At 31.2% G+C, this 18,497-nt stretch overlaps 3 protein-coding genes across 6 annotated transcripts; 2 read left to right on the forward strand and 1 right to left on the reverse strand.

The window, feature by feature from the left end:
- On the forward strand, nt 457-6,965 carry LOC109328605 (potassium channel KAT3). Of its 2 annotated transcripts, XM_019562153.1 has the most exons (13): nt 457-670; nt 957-1,169; nt 1,284-1,445; nt 1,918-1,975; nt 2,067-2,384; nt 2,784-3,023; nt 3,130-3,228; nt 3,305-3,337; nt 3,877-4,062; nt 4,320-4,397; nt 4,968-5,019; nt 5,589-5,741; nt 6,178-6,965. In XM_019562153.1, exons 1-13 carry the CDS (start codon nt 513-515, stop codon nt 6,279-6,281), a joined length of 1,854 nt encoding a protein of 617 aa, XP_019417698.1. In that variant the 5' UTR covers nt 457-512; the 3' UTR covers nt 6,282-6,965. The 2 variants fall into 2 exon arrangements, with proteins under 2 accessions (XP_019417698.1, XP_019417699.1); XM_019562154.1 differs by lacking the exons at nt 4,968-5,019; nt 6,178-6,965 and having other exon boundaries at nt 5,589-5,691.
- Nucleotides 6,355-7,427, reverse strand: LOC109328607. Its single transcript, XM_019562155.1, has 3 exons — nt 7,302-7,427; nt 7,030-7,081; nt 6,355-6,519 (listed from the first exon to the last, which is right to left on the reverse strand). The coding sequence occupies exons 1-3, from the start codon at nt 7,360-7,362 to the stop codon at nt 6,372-6,374; spliced, it is 261 nt and encodes an 86-aa protein (XP_019417700.1). The 5' UTR covers nt 7,363-7,427; the 3' UTR covers nt 6,355-6,371.
- On the forward strand, nt 15,803-18,421 carry LOC109328586. Of its 3 annotated transcripts, none has more exons than XM_019562115.1 (3): nt 15,803-16,122; nt 16,638-17,747; nt 17,952-18,421. In XM_019562115.1, coding segments are annotated over exons 1-3 (1,263 nt in total). In that variant the 5' UTR covers nt 15,803-16,120; the 3' UTR covers nt 18,103-18,421. The 3 variants fall into 3 exon arrangements, with proteins under 3 accessions (XP_019417660.1, XP_019417661.1, XP_019417659.1); XM_019562116.1 differs by lacking the exon at nt 15,803-16,122 and adding an exon at nt 16,143-16,305; XM_019562114.1 differs by lacking the exon at nt 15,803-16,122 and adding an exon at nt 16,367-16,509.

Consider the following 18,497-nt stretch of genomic DNA (forward strand, 5'->3'; position numbering starts at 1 on the left):
TCATTCAGAATATTTAATTTGGGTTGGCATGGTGATGAAAACTTATCAGCATTTCAAATATCAAGTAATATGAAATAAATAATACAAGTTGGGATTAAATAATCTATAAAAAATCATTGCCGTTGACAATTAGGCTTTGATCTTTATTGTTCATCATGTGACAAACCGCCTGGTCACGCATATCTTGATCCTCCATAAATAAAGTCATCTTTATGCTTAATTCCGAGTATTATAATAAGTGTATATAGAAGCTGCTTGATTTATTCCCAATATTTTATTTGCTAAGCGAAATATATTAGAGATATCATAAGGGTTGCTAACTAAATACGATAAAGAATATTCTTTTGGAATACTTATTTATACAATGAGTAAGACTATTACACCAGTTAAAAACCAGCTTCAAGTTCTAGATTGAATCAAGTCTAAAAATACGAGTATAAATGCATTCTACACAACAATAAGTGTTTGTGATATCTCTCTATCTTTCTTTTAGAGGAAGCCACTTTGTAACAATGTCGTTGCCATTTCTACAAAGAAGAGGTTCGGGTGGTGAAATCAGGAACTTAGCATCAGTTTCAAGCAGCCTCTTACCAGCTTTTGGTACCATCTTTGATGAAGGTTACTTGAACCTCAAAAAATATGTCATCGCTCCCTATGACCGTAGATATAGGTACGTGTATATATATATATATATGCTGCTTTTTTACTTATGAGACTTATGGAATAATTCATCAGAATTGGGAGAGATTTAGCAAACTGATGAAGTTACAAGAGCACGTTTGATAAAGGATGCTCAGTTGAATACAATTTTTCTAATAAAAAAAAAAGAGTTTGATCACTGACCTCGAGTTTGAACCTTAAGTATGCAATATTCGAATGGAGAACTTTGTCTACCTCCCATAGAGATTATTTGTTAAGTAAAACAGAGTGATACTGAATTGCAATTTGTGTTGTAGGTTGTGGCAAACGTTCCTAGTGGCACTGGTGGTGTACTCAGCATGGGCATCGCCATTCGAGCTAGCTTTCCAACGGTCAGTTAGGAGCCTATCGCCGGTTGATCTTGTAGTCGACGCCTTCTTTGCGGCTGATATAATCCTTACATTCTTTGTGGCTTACTTGGATGCATCAACTTACCTCCTAGTTGATGATCATAAGAAGATTGCTATCAGGTGCTTAAGACAATTCCACATACAACTCATTGCTTAGCAAAATGAAGTGCCCAGAAAAAGTATGTAATATATGTCTCCTATTCTTTTTTGAAGATTTGTATTTGATTTCAATAGGTACGTCAAAAAGTTGCACTTTGCCATGGATCTAGCATCAACTATACCAATTCAGCAGATATACCAAGTTCTGTCAGACAAATCACACAAAACCGAGGTGTTCGGTTTCCTAAATATGCTTCGGCTCTGGCGATTAAGGCGTGTCAGTGAACTCTTCACAAGGTACATTACATTCACAATAGTGAAATCAGAACAAAAGTAATAACTGAAAAATCATAATGCACCCAAATATATCCCTCCCATGTCGGGGTGTAAATTAGAACATAAGAATATAAGCCTGAATTAGTTGAGTATAGACTTGTATTACAAAATTAATAATAGTCTAAATCTTAAAAGTATCAACAACAAAAGGTAAGTAATTTGAATATGTAAAAATTCAAAGTTGCCATCCATGTTCAATGTGTCATATTGTCATACCTAAAACAAAGATCATGATTCATATAGCTCATGCTCAAATAAATTATTTATTTGGAAGGAAAAAAAGCATTGATCTATTTCTATTTCCAATTTTGTCAGAATCTGGAACTATATAATTTTTTTTAGTCAACCATGATGTTGAAAACTTTAAATCTATAAAAGGAATCGGATGTTCAAAATTCTACCATGACAACTGAAACTGTCAACTCCTTTTCAGGCTAGAGAAAGACATACGGATTAGCTACTCAGCAACAAGATTTTGTAAACTGATATGCGTAAGTAAATCACTAAATCTTCCCTTAAGAAATGATAACGAAATTGGCTAATGAAAGATAATTTCCTTGTTTCCATTGCGTTGGTTTATAGGTTACGCTATTTGCAATCCACTTCGCAGGCTGCATGTATTTTTGGTTAGCAGTCCATCACAAAACACCCGAAAACACATGGATCGGGATGCAAGTACAGGATTTTAAACATGAGAGCAATTGGCACAGTTATACCTATTCCATGTACTGGTCTATTGTAACTCTTACGACTGTTGGATATGGAGATTTACATGCAGTAAATACAACGGAGAAGGTTTTCAATATTTTATATATGCTGTTTAACATCGGCCTCACTGCATATATAATCGGAAACATGACAAATCTGGTGGTTCATAGCACTGTCCGAACCTTTGCCATGGTAATTTCCCCCCTTCTTAATGAGGATTCCCTTGAAGGTTTAATCTATAAGAGAAGATAAATAAGCTTTAAAGCCTTATGGGGAAAAGGGGGAGAAATAAGCAATGAAGTAAGCCCATAAGAAGGGGAGACAAAATGAGATGTGCATGCATCTAGTTATGTTTAGTATTTACCCCCACCCTTTTTTTTGCATTTCATTGCTACAAAGATTATCAGATGGGATTTAATTTTAAGGAAACTCTAAACAGCTTGCTTTCTTAACCGTGGCAAGCTTGGACAGGAAGTTATTAGAAAAACGCCTAGATATGGAGGGATATACCCCTGTCATAACATGTTTAGAGCTAAACTTACCTGTGTGGATATACCAAAAACTAATATATTTCCCCTCCTGGCTTCACAGAGGGATGCCTTCAACAAAATACTACAATACGCAAGCAAGAATAGACTCCCGGAAGGTTTGAAAGAGCAAATGTTGGCACATTTGCAATTGAAGTTCAAGACAGCAGAGTTACAGCAAGAAGAAGTGCTACAGGACCTGCCTAAAGCAATTAGATCCAGTATTGCTCAGCATCTTTTCCACGACGTAGTTGAAAAAGCATATTTATTTAAAGGAGTCTCTGATGATTTTATCACCCAGCTGGTAAAAGCTTTTTCATTTTCTTCCTCTTCTAGGTAGTAATAGAATAGAGTCTAAGCATCTCAACAGCCTCTAATAGGTGATGGTATCATGACACTTAATCTCACAGGTGTCCGAAATGAAAGCAGAATACTACCCACCTAAGGTTGACATTATCTTGCAAAATGAGATGCCAACAGATTTCTACATTTTGGTATCTGGATCAGTGGTAAAACATCTATAACTTACTCAAATACTATCCCTTATCCCATGTTAACTGCAGAACTGAACTATTCTAACTGCAGGATGTGTTGATATACAAGAATGGAACCGAACAGGTAAGATGGGATCCCCCGGATAACTTTTTGAAGGGTAAAAATCACATTCAAAGGAAAGTAAAATGGTAACAGATCAAACTCCTGGACATAAGTGAGTTGGAAAGAGTAACATTTAAACCATAACAAAGTATCATGTGGAAGAAAGCATTTTAAAAAGGAAATAATGATAACAAAAAAACAAACCTCTCTTGGACAAAAACAGGGGGGGGGAACTTTATTTGATTTTGGACCTTGTGAGTTGTAGGCAAAGAAAGTATCACATAACTTGCACGACACCACACTGCATCAAGTTGAGATAGAAGTCACTTCGGAAGATGATGTTTACTTTACGGAATGAAGAGTGATTTTTTGATGTCTTGAAGCATTTTCTTGCTGAAGCAAACACATCAAACCACGTTAAACATCAAACATATAAATCAGGCAACGACACATTTAGAATATTAATGAAGAGAATGAAATAATAATGATCTAGAAGAAATATCTATATTTCCAAGCTCACAATTCTGACATTGTTTGACTGAAGTCAATTTTTTCCCCAGTTTCTGTTCAAACTAGAACCTGGAGGCTTGGCAGGAGAAATGGGTGTGATGTTTAATATTCCACAACCTTTTACAATCAGATGTAAGAGGCTCTCACAGGTCATACGAGTAAATCATCAACATTTCAAGCAGATGGTGCAGCCATTCAGTGACGATGGGAAGGCAATCATCAGCAACTTCATTAAGGTTTGGAGATTCTTAAATATAGATAGAATACACGCAGACATGGTTGTTTCCATTTGAAAGTTATTTAATTTACGCACTTCCAAACTGAGAGCAATAGGTAACCCTAATTAGCCACATTTTCCCTGAAACTTCTATTTATATAAGGAAACAAATAATGACTGATAAATCAACCTGAATTCCCTTAATCCAAACTTAATATTGGTATCTCAATTCCCATTTGCATATTTTTATTTTAATGATTGTTCTTCTAATCTCAGTATATGAAGGATCTCAATGGCATGTTGCCAGAAGAAATACCATATGTGACAGACTTGCTGAATGAACTGAACCACGAGGTATATATTTTTTACCTTCGAATTTCTACCAGTAGAACATTTGAATGATCTATGTGAGAAGAATAAATTTTTTATTAATGCGCAAATATAGTATAAAGTCAAAAGGAAAAGGATGCAAAAAACTCATTGGACATTAGACATTGCATGCTCATAGCGAAAACATTAGACAACTCATGTATATTAGTGTGAGGAAATGATGTAAGCCACAAATATAGAAACATGCTCTAAAGTTCCAAAGATCTTGGATATCCTTCGGCTTGATCCCATGTTTAGCAAAAAAATGAGAAAAACAGAAGTGAAGGGCAACAAAAGGAAGGGTTACTAAAAATGGAACGCTTCCCCTCCAATACCTAAGGTCACTGATGATGATGCATGGACAATCACTTCTTTTGAAAAATTGAATGTATGAACTATGAAGATACATGTATTATTAGAGACACACTACCATGTATAATATCCATCCAAAAAATACATTTTGTGACACAGATAAATACATATATTATAATAACGGCCAGATATGCATATATATGAATCATAACATATATGATTATCATTGTTTGCTTCTCGCAGCATCTAGCACAAAGTGAGGGCACACAGGATGAAGATGATCGATATAAAGAAGGTAACGTTAATCCCATGTCTAGTAAAAACAATAAGACATGTTGACAATCTGCAATCTATAGTAGGTAGACACTGTGCAGAAGCATTAAGACAAGAACCAAATCAACCAACAGACACTCAGGGCTTCTGTATAACAAAACCCCAGACACATTGATTCTACATGTGTGCCTGAGCGAGAGAGAGATTTCAACTAAATGCAACTATACTTTACATTATATCAATGATTTATGATGGTTCTAAACTTCTAATGGCATTTGGTAAAGAAGCACAAAACCAGCCTGAGCCGTGCATGTCTCGAACGTGACATTCTTCGTTTTAGAAGGATTAAAATCAGCTTCATTGCAGTCCCAGTTCAGTTTGACAAACAACTCAACCTCTACATTACTGGAATATTTTGATATGGCAAGGTTGCCTAGGCTACTTTCTTCAATTTATTTGCTTAATAACTGTGTCCAAATTTGTTAAGGCAATGGAATTTGCCAAATTTACCCATGGATATTTTCTTAGATAAATGACATTATCTGCCTGCTTACCTAAATTAACAGCATAGACTGATGCTACTAATTGCAGGAATAACAGGAAATTTCAATCCTCTGTCAAGCCTAGCTCCCATCAGGGTTAAAATCCATGGATATCATCCCAATGGAAACAAAATGGGAAACAAAACAGCACAAAAACTCATACTTCTCCCAGATTCCATAGAAGATCTTTTCAAAGTAGCAGGTATGACTACATTCCAAATGTGTGCATGTCTCCAAAAGATGCTGAGTAGTTTCATGATTGACTGATATAGAGAGAGAGAGAGAGAGAAAATAAAAGAAAAACGAACCTAACTACAATACAGTCTAAGACAGAAAAGGAAAAGAAAAACACCTTCATTGAATTCATTCCATACACAAGGATATGTAAAACATTAGTTATATTTGGTCAAGGACCTAAAGCTTTTGTTTTTAAAAAATATATTAGTTCAAAGCCTTTAACGGATTACCAAAAAGAGTTCACTTCACCGTGCAAATCAAAGTTGGTTAACAAGGATTAGGTTCTACTGTGGAAATTGTATTGGCCATAGTTAATATTATGATTTTACTCTTGGATTGATAGAATACAACATTGAGGTAATAACCAGATGCATGAGTTGAATTTTGTGTATGCTACGCAGAGAAGAAGTTTGGAGAAAGAGGAAGCAAGATTCTTATGAGTGATGGGTCAGAAGTAGAAGAATTGGGCGTCTTAAGAGAGAACGACGAGTTATATATCTTCTAATGATCAAATCAAACTGAGAAACGACAAGAGTGTGATCATTTACATATGTTCTGGAATGATGATATCAACCTTGGAGTTCGTAAGAGATTATTAATCTCTGTTAAGCAAATCAAGGACAGCATATGCAGCTTTTTGAAAGTGATCTTTCTCTTCATCTAAGGCTCTTTTCCTCTCCGAAGCAAAACTTTTACATTTCTCAATCTCTTCCTCAATCACAGCAGAGTTTTGATTAACTTCACTGCAAATAGAAACAAATAGCCATTACATGCTTCGATGAGAAATGTTTTAGGTTTTAAATTGAAGTTGTCATTGTAGCAGCGATGTTGTGGGCTTGCTAGTCTTCACAACCACATCTGCACATCGCGATCATATAGTTGCATTTTCTCACAGTTGTACATAATCGTAAATACAATCATAATATAAAACCATGATTTTAACAGATAAATAATTCTAAATTCCCTACTCAATCCTTCTAAAAATTCTCTACTTGCATAGCATAATATAGAAATGATATTTCCAAGACATTAGATGCATTAACTTTTTCATTTAATTTTTTGTTACTTTCTTTACTTAATACTAGGAATATTTTTTGGAGTATACAGCAAAACTCTTAAACTGATAGGCTCTGGATCTAACTTGAACGAGTAAAATTACTACATACGAAGGAACAAGAAGAAAAAGCTTTAAAAACAGTAATTATTTATCTTAAAAATGAAAAATACATAGATTACGCTTAACCTGAACTCACGTGATCATCTTTAGCATGTTCTCCATAATCGCCTGGGCTTCATTTGATATTTCTGCACGGTTTTACCACAAACAACCAGAATCCAAAGCAATAATGAAGCAATGCGAATTAAAATTTAGATGTAGAAGATCGCATCGCGTCGCAGATCATGTAATTTGAATAAACAATTAAGTTTGATAATTGCCTCGATTATGGCTAATTAAAACTTTACTTGACGAATGCAAAATGCGGAGGAATTATCATGATAATTAGAAGTAGAAGGAACGACTCACCGTAAACGAGAGAGGTAAGGTGATTTTCGGGTTCTGGAGGTACCGATTCTAAGGTCGCCATTGATGCGAATTCCGAAGCTTCTGAGGAAAATAACAATCGACGCGCGCTTTCTGTATTTGAATCTGTCAAACAAGTATTTATATTTACTAATTAAAATGATCTTTTTACCTTTATACCCTTTATTGGGCTATTTGAGCACTCTCTCGGCCCAATACTTCTTACTGTAAGGACAAAACAAAATAAAAAGCTAGATTGAGACAAAAGGTTATTCGAAACTGTCTTACAAAATATATTACCCGATGTTATTAAATAAAAATATTTAATTATTAAATTTTAAATTAAATATATATTTTTCTGTCGATTATAGTAAGTAACACATAAAATGATACAATTTGTGGAACAATAACTCTAGTTTAAGTGAAAAAACACCAAAACCAATTATGCTTCTAACTGCTCCATTAATCACATTGCTTATAATTGGGTTAGTATGGCACCTAGCACTACCAATCTAACAGCTACACCTATATTATGAATAGCCGCACAAATAATTTCACAAAGTGACGAATTGGTGAAATATATCAATTACATTGTTAGATTGAATTACCTTGAATTAGTTCCATAAATGGGTCCACAAAAGTATTAATGGCAATTAACTTTTAGATAAGATGTGAAGGCATATACATGTTTTTGATCAATCATATTATATATTAGGAAATTGTGTTGTTTTATCATTGATTGGGACGCGTCGCGAAAATCTTGTGTGTCAATTTGAGTGTTATTACATATTAAGATACTTTATATTTTGAAATAGAATAAATGCAGCATATGCAGATGTAAAAAATAATAACAAATTTGAATATTCAGGGTAATATAATTGGTACTAAAGTATTTATAAAGAATTTGAGTAATTAGTAATTTGGTGCACGTATTTCATGAAAATTTGTGATAAGTATCTGAACCCATGTATTTTGAAAGAGACACCTCATAAATGGCTACTTTGTTACTCTAGGTGAACCTAACTTGAAAAGTAGTTGTTAAAATAGTATAAAGTCTCACTATATTTTCAATAATATTAAAAAGTTTATGATCTAATTTATGTTAGCAATACTTTGTGAGAGATAATCATATTATAAAGAGATTAGTTCTTTATTGAAAGAGATGAAAAAATATTATTAGTAATACCTAAAAAACTTAGTTTCAAAAAAATGTGGTATGCTTTTGTAGATGCTTCGTTTACCTTTTTCTCTCAATGTATATGTTGTTTCTACCTTCTAGTAGCTTCTACCACGTATATACATGGTATATGTTAGAAATTATGTTTTCTACTTTCGGTTCATATTCGATTAATACGAGACTTGAATATATAAAAAGAAAAAAGAAATTTACATTTCTGTAACACAAATCTAATCATTTCAGAATAAAATCTATTAAAATATTGTTAAAAGCCAAGACTATGTCTTATGCTTTCATATTCACGTGTATTCTTACTAAACCGATGGTAGTGTTCACGAAACCATACAAAGGGGTTTAAAATAATACCCCTTTCGTAATCCCTCAACAAGAATTTTTTGGTATTTGGGAACATAGGAAGAATCACATAGAAACCTTAGATTAAAAAATGATAGCACCAATATAATAATATAAATTAGAAATGATGACGGCAAAAAATCATTTCCCCTTTATTTTATTATGAAGTGGTTGCTAATAGAATATATCTATATATTGTCCTTTTCATGTGTCTAGTTAATGTCAAACAAGTTTATGTTTATTTAATTGAGATTAGTAGAATAAATATTATTTTGGTCAGTATAGAAACTGCAGCAACAAGCAACAATATATTTCATTAATTATTTCCTTCAATTACATTAATAATGTTGTATTATATTGCTCCAACGAAAATAACTTTCGTAATTATCGGATAAGGAGGAAGAGAAGAATCTCTTTATATACTTTAATTAAAGTCACTTTAAACTACCAACATAAACAACACTTTATATATAGTGGGGGAATGAGATTATAGACTGTTTATCAATGAAGAATCCCTAAAAACAAATTTAAATGTTGCAATTATCATGAGTAGGATGTTGACAAATTAAATCTACTCATGTTGGTTAATGAAAAAATACTTTAGTTGAAAAGAATAATAGTATATTAATACAACATGCTATTATTTGATTACATTTTTATGTGTGCATATAACAATAAACTATTTTACAAGTAATGTTCTACGCATTCAAAATTAAGATTAGACGAATCTTATGTGTTAAATTATATTATTGGTCATTCTCTAAAGATGCGTAATGTAAAGTTAAGTTGAACGACTTTATAAAATTATTTTCTTTTTAAAAAAGGCATCTATCCTTCAAAATAAATACATATGTATATATCATTCATAATGTTATTGCACTTAGTGGCCTAAGATAAGTAATAGAGTGTTGATAAAAAAAGGAAATAGTTCATTAAAAAATTAATAGTTTATTAAACTCGCATGTAACTAGATAAAGATAGAGGAAATTAGACAACTAATTAGGATTTAATTTTAAACAAAAAAAGAAACAAATCCACAAGCTTGTCATTTATGTAAAAAAAAACATACAGATGATTCTCTCCATTAATGGAAAGATAAGTCCATAAAAAATTTAAAAAAATCTAATACGTAATAACATATTTATCCTTTTAAATATAATACGATAATATTTTTGCCATTCAAAATACAAGTAAATTGAAGTATTTATATCTCCATTAATGGAGATGATCCATATTTAATATTTTAATATAAAAATTGAATATAATATATATGTAATGTAAATTTAAAGATTTAAAAATAAATAGTCATTACATCATCTATCATTCATTTTATAATTTTTTAGAAGTCGATGATAATAAAAAATAAACGGTAATAATAAATTGATATTGTATAGAACTCTTACACTATCATACATTTTTTCTCATGAAAAATATATTGTTTGATACATATATTTTTTCCCCTTTGGTATATTTACTATGCTTTAAATATTAGTAGTAGTATGTTGTCATTGTGATGAAATTTTGGAAAGATGAGAAGGATAAGACGCAGTGATAGGTCCTTTGAATGGGTAAAGTAGCTAGGTTTTTAACTAGCTGTTCGTTTCAGGATTCAGAAAAGATATATACATTGACAGTGTATGAATTTTATATATTATTATTGTATTATTATTATTAATTTTTTATTATTGTTGACTTTTCAGAAAAGGTAATTCAAATGAATAGTGAATGATAAAATGTATGCGTATAAATCTTTATACTATCAATCTATACATTTTACACTCTTTGGTACAATCGTGGATGTTGAACAGTGCAGGGTTTGCATTTTTCTTTGGATCAACAACACTTTCCGCACATAACCCGCTAGCTACATTCCAAAAAGGCCTTTGGATAGAATTAGAGGGCAATGACAAAAAAGTAATATTATTAATATGAAAGTGTGTCAATTTTATATATTATTATAACATCATTTATTATTAATATTTAATTATAATTATCTTTTAAAAAAGAATACAAATAAAAAATAAATTATATCTTGTCAATTTCTAGACAGCAGTACATAAATATTATGGAGAATGGATTTGAAAATATTACACACCTAGTTAGAGGAATCCAAAAATGTAATTAGAGTGGATCATTGTTATTATTATTTATTTTTTTGTTTAATATTATTTTGGTTTTTATTTAATTCAATTTTGAAGAATTTTTTATTCTTATTTATTTATCTCGTATAAAATAAAGTAAATAATTTGTAGTTTGTTTATAAGTACATTAAATATTATTTGTCATGTTTATCTTTATTTAACATTATTCATTCACATAACTAATTGAAAAAACAATTTATTTTTACTATCAAATATACTATCTCACATTTGTCGGTAAGAAACTAATATTTTTGTGGTTCGTGACTGTCTCTTAACAATTATCGCTCTCAAGAATTGAACCATCAACCTTAGGGATCCAGTATGAGGTCTTATACCACTAGACCATTGTTTTGTTGGTAATTGAAAAAACCATTAACCCACATAAAGAAATGATATGGAAGGAAAAATACAAAAAAATACAATGTAAATAAGCACAATCCTTATATTTCTTAAATAACTCATTTTTGTAATGAGGCAGATAACCATTAATAAACATAATAACTAAATTTAAACGATTTTACACCAACATACATCATACATGGATGCTCCTTTGGTTAATTCAGCCAATCTTATTTTTTAAATTGAAACGGATTCACTAGCATATGAAATAGATATGTTTAATCATTTTCCTACAACAAAATTTGACAATTTCTTTGGGAGGCAAATAGTCAACTTTCCAATCCATTTATATTCTCTATGTTATTCTAAATCTCGGTCTAAATAGTACTATATTGTACAATGTTGTTGTTTTACCCCAAAAAATTGTTCAAGCAAAAAACTAATAACAACATTTGACTATGAACTCGAAACTTATGACTTAGGTAATGTGATAATAACATATTAGCAAAAAAACAAAAGAAAATGTGAAAGGGTAAAGTGGTATACCGTATATGTAAATTTGTAGAATTTAAAAAGTATGAAAAGAGAAGGGAATCACACCTTCTTTTATCAATATTGTGTCACTCTATGTACTATGAACTATAATTGATCATAAAATAGTTAATAATTAAACTTTTAATTTAAATATTTTTTTAATCAATCACAACTTATAACACATATAATAACACAATATGCAAAATAGTAAATATGATTACGAAGAGAAGTAAGGTGAAGTAATTGACAGGTACTGGTTAACAAAGAACCGAAAAGGGAAAAGGGTAGAGAAAAGAATTCACAAGTCCAAACAACACGCCACTCATATTGCAACACGTGGATTGGGCACTGGATCCGGAACTCCATAAAAAGCAACACAAAAAAATAAAAACACAGTATGGAGAAAAAGGAAATATATCATTGTTAAAGAATCTTGTAATGAGGACCGTTGGATGATATGGAGATCGCGATGAAGGTACACGTGCCAGATCTCTGTTTACTCGCTTTTTCTAGGTACTAAAATCATGAAAAGATGAGTCACAGAAAACGACAACAATAATTGACACAAAGCACCTTAACGTTTACAATGTACTCTACAAAAAAAAAAATATAAGATGTCCGAAAAACATTTATATGTCATTTGTCAGGATTAGTTTAGAAAATAATTTAACTTTAAAGTTTAATAACTACATACTTTTTTGATTAACTATAAAAAAAATATAAGAGTAATAATAACCTTCCACTCTCTTTTTAAGAATATTTTTTTGGGTTAATCAAATATATCTCTATTAGTTTTGTTACTAATTTCCCATTACTATATTTTGGCCGTTTTTAACATCTAATTGAAATACATTAAGTAGCCCATTATTTATATAATTCAAAATTATTTTCTTATTCTGATGGATGGGGGTTTTTATGGTTTAGCAAAAAAAAAAAAATCATCACGTCTCAAGAATTTTGCTATAAATATAGTATCATATTATCATTTATTAATACACTAATATGTAATAATAAAAATATTTATTCTATACTTACACTTATTCACATATACCTATATAGAGAGTGAGTATCCATACATACCTAATGATTTTTCAAGTTTAATTATTTATATATCAAAAAATGAATGTATAAATATTTGATACCCGCAATTGGAAATCATGATCCTCTTCTCCAACTATTATTAAAGATACACATATAAATTGTGATGTCTAATTTACTATCTATAATGTATTTTTCTATTTGAAGTATGCATGCATAAATTGTACATGGTAATATTACAAAATAAACAATTATGACAATATAAATAAGAGAAAATAAAACTCAACTTAATTCCACAATTTTTTGGATCGTTGTAATATTAAAGCAGTGATGGCAAACTCATGAGTTTGAACTAGTCAACTCACAATTTTGACCAAGTTTTATTAAATTAACTAGAAATTGTTAGATACATTCAGATTGATTGATAGAACATTTATCTTATATAAAATTTAATTAATTTTATTCCACTTAAATTCATATATGATTTATATTTATATTATTAGTGATAGTTTAAGTCTTTATTATCCTAGGACCTTAAAAACTTTTGTCTACATCATTAGAGGTCCCATGGAGCATTCCGTGGATGTATTAGGGTTTAACCTTTGCGTACTAAAACAATGTATCACTCTATATAATACTTATTTTGATTTGTTGAAAAATATATATTTAAATTTTAATGAAAAATACTTATTTAATTAATTAAAAAATAATACAAGAAGTGATACATTTTTTAGAACATAAGATATACTCGAAAGTATATCTGGGCGTCCTTAACTCAGTCAACTGAACATGACCATGACCCATTCTCTGTTTTAAGACAATCATCACACACCTCTATTTTGTCGTCTTGTGATCACTCTGAAAAGCCTTACACACAACACTGTTCAATATTCACTTCATCTCTCTCTGCGTTACTTTCCCTTCGATGTTACCAAATGGTTAACCATTCATTACTCTCTCACCTAAACAACAATGCTTAATCTCACACTAAAAAATAAAGAGTGTGATATAAATTAAATCATATATCACACAAATTATAAGTATAAAAAGTAGGGGCCACTTAATTATTACTCTAAAAAAGTACTATTGAAAAACAACATTAATTATGAAATATTGTTATGTAACATCTTGTAATTAGGACATTTAATAGCTGTTAGGGGAGTTTGGTTTAGATCGGAGGGTGAGTTATTAATGCATTTTTCCTTAAAAACCATGTTGGATTAGATTGAATCTACTTCATTTATAAGGTGGATGATCGGTCTCATTTCTTGTCCTAATTCAATAAAAAATAGTGTTGTTAAAATAATGGTATAATGACACAGTGATTCAGCCGGTGGTTCAGTAACTAAACCGTATGCCAGTTAAATCGGACATACATACTTATATATATAAAAACCTATAATAAAATTTATAATTCATATTCATAATCTACTCAAAATTCACATAAACAAACAACTTTAAGTCTTTAACAAATTCAAAGTCTAAATTACAAAACATATATCAATCTAAAAGTATCATCTAACAACCGCAAAATATAAATAAATGACACAAGTTCACAACACACTCTACACAACAAATAAATTTGGAGTTTTAACATTTAACACTGAAGTGTCAAAAGTGTCTCATATTGATATTATATTTTTGCACCAAATCCTATATTCAGACACTTCAAGATTACACAAAATGTCACTAAGATTACACACGAATGTTAAGAACCAAAATGTGTCATGTAAGTATGTCTTGAAAACATGAGCCTTGAAGTGTTGGAAAGATAAATCACATTGTAATGAATTTTTAAGTTTTAAAAAAAAAAACAATTTGTGTATAAACTGGCCGGTTTAGTGAAATATCGGTCGGTTCACCTGTTTTGACCGGTTCTGACGGATTTTGATACTTGGTCGGTTCAATATCTGTATTGTATCGGTTAAGGATCTAGTTCACCAGTTTCCCGGTCGAACCAACCGGTACAATACAATCTTTACATCATTGATGAAATATACTACTTTATTTAATTTTTTATTAAAATATAAACTGAATTTTTTATATTATTTATTAGAATTTGATTGACTTAAGATATGAAAATATGATTTCATCAAACATTTGATCTTTACTCAATCTTTGACTATAAATACATACGTATTTTGTCTCCGATTTACTCACCTGGTTTTCAATTCCCCCTAATATTTGTATTTAAACAAATTATTTCACATTCTTTTTTCCATTATATATAGAAATGATTACTTTAGTTAATTGAAAATTTAAACTAAAAAAGATTCTGCTTTTCAAAAAATATAAAACAATTTGTAAAAACACACACTAAATCACCAATACTAGTAATTTCAGAAATATTATATGCATAAGGATGATCCAGACACCGTAACTAAATAATCTTTTGTTGTTCACAAAATATAGAAATAATTGTCCTAACAATCAGTTAACTCAGTCATTAAGTGCTTAACTATGATAATAACTCTTCACCTTATCCATGAATTAATTAGTATTATTAATTCAGTCCTACTACCATTTATGACATTTTTTTAATGCATGACATCAGACAGATATTAAAAAACTTATATAAGTTAGTGTGAAATATATACTTCACTTATTAAATATTAATGATAAATCAATGAAATAATATAATGACTTCGTATAAAACTCATACAATTTTTATATATATTATTTTTTGAATAAATAAACTATTATAAGAAAATCAACGAATATTGATTCAAATGGTACATATCTGATTTCCTTAAGTAAGATATTGAATTCAAGTTTTGTGGATGAAAAAATACCCATCGAAAAGTTAACCCCACATATCTGTGACAGCTCGGACAAGATTACTTCTAACGCAATGATACATGTTGGACAGAAAAAAAACTATTAGAAGAAAGTTAGAAAACAATTGAGCACCGATTTGCAATGAACCATTGATGAAAAATGGGAAAAGTACAAAAGCAAAGCAATTCTGTGGGTAGATACAGTGTGGTATAGTAGTAGTGTAGTACATTTATTTTAGAGAGAGAGAGAGAGAAATAGTAGTAATATTTCAGAAGAAGCTCACTTCTTCGCTGATTTTGAGGCATGCAAGAGAGAGAGAAAATGAAGTGAAGAGTAGTACACAAGTTTCATACATCTTCTCTTTTTTTTACTCCATTTGGGTCTTCTCTACAAACTCCATATCTCTGATTCTCAAGTTTCTATAGCAAAGAGAGAACAAGAGAAACAAGAAAAGAAAACCCATGTGAGTTTTTTTAACTTCTGATTGTTCCATTTCCCTTCTTTTTATGCTTTCACTCTCTTTTTCTCATGCTTCATCACTGAACTCATTATATTCCTTCTAGTTTTTTTCTCTCTCTCTTTTCATTTGAGTGTTTTTCAAGTTTTGGGATTCGCTGAGGTCTTTCGCACTTGTCATCTTTGGTTGGTAACCCATTAATCAATCACCTTTCATTGAACTATTGCCATCAAAAAGTTTATATTTTTCTGCATTTTGTACATTTTTGGGTTTATTTAGTGAAATGGGTTCTTCCATTTTTGGCTTTTTCATCCATACATTATTTTTCTGGGTATCTAGAGAATCTTCCAATTACATTGGTATATGCTCTCAAAGTTTCAATCTTTTCCTCATGTTTATCTAGTTGTGTAATATTATTTAACCATTCATTCATTCAGATTGATTGATTATTATTCATTCAACATTTGTTTTTGTTATTTGATTTATGTGTGACTTAACAAGGGTTTGGTTTTTTTGACCAGGTGTTTTGAGAAAATGTTGAGGAAGAGGAGTGGATCATTCCAGAAGGAACAACAGAACATGGGTCACATGACAAACACTGATGTTAGTTTGGATAACCATTCTTCTCAGTCTCATGTTTTGGGACACAACATGAAAGGCCACTCAATTTTCAATGTCCCTTGTCTCTTTGTGGGTCTAGGTCCTAAAAGCTTGTTGGATTCTGATTCAGTTAGGAGCCCCACTTCTCCACTTGACGCTAGAGTTCTTTCAAATCTTAGCAATTCAGTTAGAACCCCAAGATCAATACCAACCTCTGAGGGTGGTGGGAACCATAGGAGCTGGGATTGCTGCAAAGTAGGTCTAAGCATTATAGATTCATTGGAGGATTGTCCTAAGTTTTGTGGGAAAATTCTAAGGTCATCAGAGACTAAGAACATTGGTGTAAGTCCTGAAATGATGATCAAAACCCCAAATTGTAAGGCCTATATGTATTCTTTTGAGTCATCTAAGTCTTTGCCTAAGGATTTTTGTAAGGCTCCTTATACAAAAAATGGATCTACTTTCCATAAGGGTGAATCCAGTGTTCTGTTTGAGATTGGAGAAAGCAGCCTAGATCATGAGCTATTTGGAAAAATCAAGTCTTGTTCATTGGAGTCTCTTAGTCCATTGAAAACACTTTCTGGATTAACTGATTCAGACACTGATAACAATTTTGCTTTGAAAGATAAAGATAGCACCATCCATATGAACTCTCCTCAATTTTTTGGAGGAACCCAAAACTCAAATTCAAACACCCTTTCCCTAAGCTCTTCCAATGATTTTATCAAGTCTCTATCAGCTAGTGAGATTGAACTCTCTGAGGACTACACATGTGTTATTTGTCATGGCCCTAATCCCAAAACAACTCATATTTTTGGTGATTGCATTTTGGAGACTCACTCTAATGAATTCAAAAACCATTTCAAGAATGAAAAGAAGGAGGAGGAGAAAGAGAATGGAGGAGTGACCCCGGTGGATCACACACTGCATACTCCTCAGACTCCTATCCAATACCCTTCTAGTGATTTCTTAAGTTTATGCTACCATTGCAACAAGAAGCTGCTAGAGGGGAAAGATATTTATATTTATAGGTAGGTAACCATTTAGAACTATTGCATATCTTTCTATCTATGTATTGATGCTTCAAAATGCATGTCTTATACTTTTTGTTCATAAATTTTTGCTGTATCGCATCGAATAGTTATCAATGTATCCTACATTTGTATCAATTTTTCTAGTTTTATAGATTCTATTTGATTCTGAGATTGTATTTGGCTTCCTTTGGTGTCTTTCAGAGGTGAAAAATCATTTTGCAGCTTAACTTGCCGCGCCATGGAGATAATGAGTGATGAGGAACTTGAGAAATCAAGCACTCTCTCTGAGAAATCTCCAGAGCCAGAACTTGGTGAGCAAATTTTTGAAATAAGCATCCTGACAGCAACATAAGAAGAGGCTTATCTGCCATAACTACATGGTCCATTGAGAAGGGTAGATGAACCTGATCATCTATTTCATAATGAGCTGTTTGTTATATGCATCTGTTTGCAGCCATTGAGGATGATCATTTTGTACATCATTGTGTTTTGTTTGCCATTTGTGTTTCAGATTTCATGGTCTTTGGTGGATTGTGGCTCTCATTTTAAGCTAGTTTTGTTATTATCTCTATATATATTTATATATGAACAGAGAATATATGTTATCCAAACTATTGAAAATGATAAAGGGTTGAAGCCTATTTTTCTGGCTTCTCCTGTTGGTTTTTACTTGCATAATCTCTATATATTACATTGCTATGTCAAGACACAGTCCATAAAACTTGAAGTTTTTGACCTTAATGATAC

The sequence above is a fragment of the Lupinus angustifolius genome, chromosome LG15, assembly GCF_001865875.1.
Source record: "Lupinus angustifolius cultivar Tanjil chromosome LG15, LupAngTanjil_v1.0, whole genome shotgun sequence".
In the NCBI taxonomy this organism is placed as follows: domain Eukaryota; kingdom Viridiplantae; phylum Streptophyta; class Magnoliopsida; order Fabales; family Fabaceae; genus Lupinus; species Lupinus angustifolius.

Bases quoted from the DNA above. Each gene is read 5' to 3' on its own strand.
- LOC109328605 (XM_019562153.1), top strand. From the start codon at position 513: ATGTCGTTGCCATTTCTACAAAGAAGAGGTTCGGGTGGTGAAATCAGG. The intron at 1,976-2,066 runs GTAAGTAAATCA...GTTGGTTTATAG, and splicing joins GATTTTGTAAACTGATATGC to GTTACGCTATTTGCAATCCA. The intron at 4,063-4,319 runs GTTTGGAGATTC...TTCTAATCTCAG, and splicing joins TCATCAGCAACTTCATTAAG to TATATGAAGGATCTCAATGG.
- LOC109328607 (XM_019562155.1), bottom strand. From the start codon at position 7,362: ATGGCGACCTTAGAATCGGTACCTCCAGAACCCGAAAATCACCTTACC. The intron at 7,082-7,301 runs GTGAGTCGTTCC...AAAACCGTGCAG, and splicing joins CCTTACCTCTCTCGTTTACG to AAATATCAAATGAAGCCCAG. The intron at 6,520-7,029 runs GTGAGTTCAGGT...TTCTATTTGCAG, and splicing joins AACATGCTAAAGATGATCAC to TGAAGTTAATCAAAACTCTG.
- LOC109328586 (XM_019562114.1), top strand. From the start codon at position 16,400: ATGGGTTCTTCCATTTTTGGCTTTTTCATCCATACATTATTTTTCTGG. The intron at 16,510-16,637 runs GTTTATCTAGTT...TTTTTTGACCAG, and splicing joins AGTTTCAATCTTTTCCTCAT to GTGTTTTGAGAAAATGTTGA. The intron at 17,748-17,951 runs GTAGGTAACCAT...GGTGTCTTTCAG, and splicing joins AAAGATATTTATATTTATAG to AGGTGAAAAATCATTTTGCA.